The sequence below is a fragment of the Montipora capricornis genome, chromosome 3 (assembly GCF_036669925.1).
Source record: "Montipora capricornis isolate CH-2021 chromosome 3, ASM3666992v2, whole genome shotgun sequence".
In the NCBI taxonomy this organism is placed as follows: Eukaryota; Metazoa; Cnidaria; class Anthozoa; order Scleractinia; family Acroporidae; genus Montipora; species Montipora capricornis.
In genome coordinates, this window is record NC_090885.1 from 4,726,253 (window position 1) to 4,733,752 (window position 7,500).

Sequence of the window (7,500 nt, forward strand, 5' to 3'; positions counted from 1 at the left end):
ATCTTCATCTCTGTTTTCATTCTTGATTTCATCCCTGGTAATTGATTGCATTTGAATGAGGACAGCGTATTTGGCTGTACTACAAAACATAGACCTTTCTATTAGGGGCCTGAAGCAACGCCGACTTCGACCACGACGAGAACTAGAAAAACCATAGGCTTGATGGGCAATTTAATCGCTTTGCACGCCCTTTGCTTTCTTTCCTTTTTGGTACATTTCTTTTGTTGTCACCCTAAAAATTCGACGCAAAAAGACCAAATTTCAGGCTCTTTTGACGAAATACGTACAACACGATACAACACTTCTTCTTCCTTTCCATACTGCGTATGCCAATACAATTCCACAACAGTTGGCACAATTTTACTTGGGGGAGTATTTGCAATCATCGAGAAATATCCTTAATATTGAGAGAATCTTTTCTAACTCGGTTCTAGTTCTTGCTGACATCGACGTCAAAGTCCCTGCTTGAGGAGGCGACGCCTCATATTTTCAATTATCGCATGGTTAATGTTTTTTGTTTAACCAGGAGCCATGAGTAGGAGCTTGCCTCTCTCATACACGCCATTATGAGTCAACCTTTGCCCGTATCTTTCTATTTTTAGAACACTACGAGTTTCTCGGCTTTGCACACACTGTTTTAAAAGGCCAATCAGAGTAAAGTCATTGTCTGACGAAGACAAATGAAGCAGTAAAACTGAATTTAAATCGTGCAAATTAATGTAAATTTATGTAAATGCGAGTCTCCTGCTCAAGGATTCGTTCTAAAAATAGAAAGATACGGGCAAAGGTTAACTCAAAGATCTGCTGCATATGGAGGCTCCTACTAATGGGCTCCTGGTTTAACATATTGCCACATCTACCCTTACATCTATTTGCATGTTGACTGTAATTATCTTTCACGAGTAACTTGGCCCAGCAGCGGTCAATTTCCTACATCCTGATGTGTTTTAAGAATGCGTTTGAATTTACCTGTTTCCTCTATTTAACAGAATCGTCAATGATGTGTCAGCAATACCACTGTGAGTGCTGCTCAGACGAATTACCCTGGGAATCTTGCGAATGCACCGAGTGTTGTCATGAAGACGATGAAGGAGATACCATTCTACAAAATACACTAAAAACCTCTCTAAAACAGCCGACTGAAGTTTCTTGCTTCAAAAAAGCAAAATCGGACCCAGTTGTCCCGGAATCGATTCAATTACAAAAGCGTTGTTCTGAGAATAAAACATTGCAGAGCGATACAACTGATCTCTGCAGCCAAACCAAACCAGAAAGTGGTGAGGAGAAACCCCTGAGCAAGGTATCATCGAACGCTGCTTACAGTGGCCTTAACCCGACCCTGAGCACCCCTTCACCAAAAGAAAACGAAAAAGGCCGAAACGACGGCGACGATACGCCCCTATACAGTCACACCACGACAACACTTCGAGTGCAAAACATATGTTGCCCAATGGAAACTAAAATCATTAAAGAATTACTGCAATCGTTGAAGGGCGTGACATCCATAGCAGTCAACGTAATTGGCCGCGTGGTGTATGTCCGTCACGACCCAAAACTGACGTCACCATCAGAGCTGGTCAGTACACTCAACCAAAAACACCTTGGCGCCAGTATCATGGAAAGTGGATCCAACCAGTCAGATAGCAAGGTCAAGGGTATTCCGCCTTTGCTTTTATCTTTCTTTGTCTACCTTTTCACGCAAACCATTCTTGTGACAATAGCTGTTATAGCATTCTGCGTTAAATCTCCTTGGTATCAGTGGTTAGCCATTGCAGAGATCATATTTGGTATTGTTCCAGTTCTGAAAAAAACATTCGTGTCTTTCAAAAATCTCACAGTTGATATCAACATATTGATGCTTATAGCCATTGCAGGAACTCTAGCAATCGGACAGTGGTTAGAAGGCGCAGCTGTAGTGTACGTATTTTCGCTTGCAGAGGCATTGCAGGATTTCTGTATGCACAAAGTGCAGCGCACTATCTCTGGACTCATGGTCAGGGCACCTCATTTGGCGATATTAGCAAGTTCAGGGGAAAGCGTTCCAGTCGAGGCAGTAACCATAGGAGCAACTATCGCCGTCAGACCGGGTGAGCTCATTCCATTGGATGGTAAAGTGGTAAAAGGTCAAGCTGCAGTCGATGAAAGTTCGGTTTCTGGGGAATCCGTACCTGTTGAGAAAACTGTGGGCTCAAACGTTTTTAGTGGAACTGTCAATCAAAATGGTTACTTGGAAGTTGAGACTACATCGGACTCGACGTCATCCACGGTCACGAAAATCGCACAACTTATTCAAGAAGCCCAAACAGGTTCAGCGAGGACTGAACTGGCTATTAACCGATTTGCCAAGTACTATACACCGGCTGTGGTCATTTCTGCGGCTCTGGTGGTTGTTATTCCATCTATACTTGGTGCGGCTGGTGTGGGTACGTATGCACAGGAGTTAAAGGAGTGGGGACGAAGAGCACTTGCACTTTTGGTCATAGCTTGCCCATGTGGTTTGGTCATGTCAACCCCGATTGCAGTGGTTTGTGGTATCACTGCGGCTGCACGGAAAGGAGCTCTAATTAAACGGGGGGCTAGTCTTGAGACGCTAGCGGAATTAGAAGTTTTAGCTTTTGACAAAACGGGAACTCTGACTGAAGGAAAGTTTCAAATTGTGGGCATAGAATGTTCGGCTGATGTGCACGAACGAAGTGTTTTGCGGCTAGCTGCCGCTCTTGAAAGCAAGTCCAGTCATCCACTCGCAGCTGCAATAGTGAATGAATTTACTGGTTGCGTCACGGAAATGATCACATTGCAAATATTTAGTCTCCCCGAAGTCTCACGTTTCGAGCTTCACGAAGGGCAAGGCATTTCTGGTGTTGTTGAAAATCATCAAGTGCACATAGGAAACTATGAGTTCCTTCACCAATTTTGTGGCCAAACACTGAACAAATACATGGAAGACCTGTACCTAACGTGGACCAATGAAAGTAAGACAGTAATCTTCGTGTGTGTTGACGACAAGCTTGCAATGATGATTGCTCTTGCAGACATGGTCAGACCGAACAGTTTGGCCACGCTTGATTGGCTGAGTAACCTTCGCATCCGGACAGCCATGGTAACAGGTGACAATTGGCGGACAGCTATGAGCGTGAAAAGTAAACTTGGCCTGGACGAGTGTGTCGCCGAAATGAAGCCACAGGACAAGCTTAGCTGGGTTACACAAAGGCAAGCTGGAATGAAGGACTCAGATGACACGAAGTATGACGACGATAAACTAATCGAACGGGGTTGCTTATACAGTTGCTGTCCACATCGTGGTTACCATTTCTTAAAATCACAAAAAGGTAAGAAGAAGAGTATTGTGGGTATGGTCGGGGATGGTGTCAACGATGGCCCTGCGCTAGTCGCAGCAAATATTGGGATTGCAATGGGCGCCGGAGGAACGGCTTTAGCAGTGGAGGCTGCAGACGTCGCTCTGATGAGCAACAACCTTGCCAAAATACCAGAGCTTGTCGAGCTTGGACGTTTTTGTCGCCGTGTTGTGGCTCAGAACATCGCTTTTTCAGTGATTCTGAAGCTAGCTGTCGGAATTGCAGCGCTTTCTGGGAAGGCCTCCCTCTTGATGGCTGTTATGGCGGATGTGCTTGGTTTATTGTTCGTGCTACTCAATGGCCTCAGACCACTTTGGTGGAAGGTCTCCGAGAAAGATAAGAACGCGGACATTGAAAGTTTGCAATGAATGTTCACTTTTTTCACGTTTTATTTTAACTAGCAAGTCTAGGCAAATGGGATGAGAAGCCCCAATTTGTCGTCTTTCAACTATTTACGGACATATATCCTTTGGCGTATTTTTAAGTAACTTGATCCAAGGCTCTCCGTAGCAATCAAGGGCGCATTTAGGAGTGGTTCCCAGCGGGCCGCGATCCCCTCGTTTTGTCCAGGATTTTTTTTTCTCTTGTAAACGTGTGTTGGATCAAGAGAAAATGAGGGGACAGAGAGGGAGTCTCAGGGCGTTGGCCGGGATATGTCATGTCCACGAAAGTTATTTTTAGACGAGCGGAAGTCTTTGTTATAGCGGAAGTCTGTCTTCCGAGACATCCGCATGCAGTTTTGCCTCGCTCTCAGGTTCTTAGTGAAAAGAGAAAATGGCGGCGCACGTGGAAGGCTGATGAATAAATATTCATCATGTCTTTTCAAAATGCATGCGGACGACTCGGAAGACAGGCTTCCGCTACAACAAAGACTTCCGCTCGTCTAAAAATAACTTTCGTGGACATGACATATCCCAAGGGCTGGACCGGGAGCCTCCATCTCTGTCCCCTCATTTTCTCTTGGTTGGATGGATGGTACTTTGAGCTTTGTTACTTAATTATTTTCTTTAATAAACCTTGTTAAAAAGAAAATTTACCGAACGTTGTTCGAATCAACGGCCCTTATAAGCTAGCTTCAAACCGACAAACTGAAAGATGTTACAGGCGTTGCATTTTTTCTGTAAAAAGATGGATCTTGTCAGTGCCGCAGCCTCAGTGGTGGTTAAAATATACAGTTAAGTCTATTTGAAATGCCTGAAGAATCATCTAAGAAAAAGGGAACCGCGGAAAAGGATAGGAAACGAACAAGAAAGGGAAGCTCGCAAACGGATGAAGAAGACACGTCCGACCAACATCCCAAGCATAGATGCAAGAAGTGCCTCGAAGCTACAAACTCGAGGCTCTCCGGTATTGAAGAGAAACTCAACACGCTATTAGCTATACTGCCAGAGCTGGAAAATTGTAAACAGAGGATTACTCTTCTTGAAGAAGAAAATAAAGCCCTCCAAACGAGTTTGGAAAACTCGCAAGCAGAGATAGAAGACCTAAGAGCCCTTGTTGATGGTGTTAATCTTAAGCAAGAAACAGCTAACACTTCTTGCGAACGCATCGAGCGTGAACTCAAAGAGCTGCACCGCCGACATGTTAAACTCGAATGTCACAGTCGTAGAGGAAACCTGAAGTTCTTTGGAATAAAGGAACGTGAAAGCGAAACAAACAATAACACTGAACTCGCCCTAAGAGAATTCATGCGTACGTAGCTAAAGATCCTTCCAGTCGACGAAAAAAACAGACAGAGTTCACAGAATTACGTCGCGCCATTCACAATCAAATGGGCGAAGTCTTAAACCAAGACCGATCATAGTTAGGATGACGGTTTTTCAAGATAAATTTTTTATTAAATCCTTCATCAAAAATCTCCCAAGAGGTACCGGATTTGGAATATCCGACGATTTTCCTAAAGAAGTTGACGAGGTAAGAAAGTTGTTATATCCGATACTAAAGGCGGCCAAGCGCGAGAAGAAAAATGCATACTTCAACGTCGAAAAGTTGATCATCGACGGTGCTCTTTACCGTGGTGAAGAAACATCTCAATTTTCTTTCTATGGGCGTTTAATGGACAATTAAGCTAAAATGAAAGCTAAAATGCAGTTTAGTTTATTTATTTATTTATTTATTTTTTCCTACGGAACCACCTACTTGAGAGCTGCAGCTTTCCACTTTCTTTATCCAGTCAAAACTCCGTACAAAGCTTTAGGAAAGTCTGTAATAATTACGTGTTTCTGTATGTGTTTCCGCATGTGCTTTCGTTTTACCTTTCTCCCCTGTTATGTTGATCAACTTTGTTTCGATGCTAACGAGGTAATAAGAATCAAGCCTGGCCACAAATATCAACCGCACTGTGAGCATAATTCTAAAAAAAACTATTTTCATTATTTCTTGGATACCCCGTCTCTCCTAAACCGTAATTAGAAATCGAATGTATAAACTGTTGTCACTTAACGTTAGAGGGCTAAACAGTTCGAGAAAGCGACGACAAGTTTTTCGTTGGTTGCACCAACAGCAATCGGATATAATTTTCTTGCAAGAAACTTATTCCTCGCCGGAATCCATCAAAAGATGGGAAACGGAATGGGGAGGCAAAATCGTGTCCAGTCATGGCTCCTCTTATAGTAGAGGAGTCATGATTTTATTCAAACCATGTCTTGACGTTACGAAAGTGGTTTTAGTAAACATTTACGCACCGAACGATACAGCCCAACAAGTTGTTTTCCTCAGGGACGTTTCAAAAGAATTTCTAATCCCTTACGCCAATGACAACTTGGTGCTGGGAGGTGATTTTAACTGTACAATTAGTACTTCAGACAAAAAAGGCGGTAGACCGATAGACAGCAAAAAAGCCTCTCTGGACGAGCTTCAGTCGTTAATCAAAACACATAATTTACTCGATTCCTGGCGTTTCAAGAATCCAGATCAACCAGGCTTTACATGGGCTAACCCGTTAATGAAAATACAGTGTAGACTTCACTACTTCTTTATTTCAAAGCAGCAAAAAGATCACGTAAAGGATTGCAAAATACTCCCAACCATTTATTCAGATCACTCCGCCGTCGCTCTCTCCATGTCTTTCAACGAAAGTGAACTCCCTCGAGGGCCAGGGTTTTGGAAGTTTAACAACTCCATGCTGTCAGATACTAATTACGTGGAACTGTTAACATTTAAAATTCCAATGTTTGCAAAAAAGCATGAACAAGTCACCGACAAAGGGTTGTACTGGGAAATGATTTAAATCGAAATTCGTGCCTTTACAATAGCTTTTTCAAAGAAGAAAGCTAAACGAAAATGTGACGAAGAATCAATTATTTTGTCAGAAATGATGAGATTGCAAACCAAACTCCAGGCGTCATACAACGATTCTCTTAAGACTGAGCTGGAGAGAATAAAATTCAAGCTTTCCAAAATTGTGGGTATTAAAACACGAGGAACAATCGTGCGTAGTAGAGTGCGTTGATACGAGCATGGTGAGAGGAATAGTAAATACTTTTATAACTTAGAAAAAAGGAACCAAAAAAAGAAACATATAACGTCCTTAGTTAATAATGAAGGTGAAAAAATCACAAACCCGAAGGACATCCTGGATGAAGAAGAACGCTTTTTCGAAGAGATTTACACATCAAGAAATATGGACCCCAACTGCTCAACTTTCAATGAGTTCTTTGAAACAGAAAATGCATTATCAGAAGAAATCGCGAAAACGTGCGAAGGTGTCATGTCGGTTCAGGAGTGTGATTTTGCATTAAAAGCTATGGAAAACAACAAACCTCCCGGCACGGACGGGCTAACGCCTGAATTCTATCGCTATTTTTGGAACCTGCTCGGTTCATTTATGGTAAGTATCTTTAATTACGCCTTTCGAAACGGAACTCTTTATATCTCTCAACGTCAAGGGATTATTTCCTTAATTCCGAAAAAGAAGAAGAATACCGAATATTTAAAAAACTGGCGGCCTGTATCTTTACTGAATGTAGATTATAAAATAGCGACGAAGACCATTGCTCTGCGCTTAGAAAAGATCTAACCCTAACCCTAAACTTAATTCACCCCTCTTAATCTGGATATGTTAAAGGAAGGTTCATTGGAGAAAGTATTAGGTTAATAGCAGATACAATGCATTTTACTAAAGCGAAGAATATTCCAGGGGTAG

At 42.5% G+C, this 7,500-nt stretch overlaps 2 protein-coding genes across 2 annotated transcripts in view; both read left to right on the forward strand.

Moving 5' to 3' along the window:
• The window catches only part of LOC138039722 (uncharacterized), a 7,015-nt gene extending 3,291 nt beyond the window's left edge, over window positions 1–3,724 (forward strand). The window contains exon 2 of the mRNA XM_068885572.1: window positions 990–3,724. Within this exon, the coding sequence (XP_068741673.1) occupies window positions 990–3,724 (2,735 nt within the window). The remainder of the gene's footprint in view (window positions 1–989) is intronic.
• Window positions 3,725–4,546: 822 nt separating this feature from the next.
• LOC138039723 (uncharacterized) lies at window positions 4,547–5,056 on the forward strand. Its single transcript, XM_068885573.1, has one exon. It carries the CDS (start codon window positions 4,547–4,549, stop codon window positions 5,054–5,056), a length of 510 nt encoding a protein of 169 aa, XP_068741674.1.
• Window positions 5,057–7,500: the final 2,444 nt, after the last annotated feature.

Bases quoted from the DNA above. Each gene is read 5' to 3' on its own strand.
- LOC138039723 (XM_068885573.1), top strand. From the start codon at position 4,547: ATGCCTGAAGAATCATCTAAGAAAAAGGGAACCGCGGAAAAGGATAGG.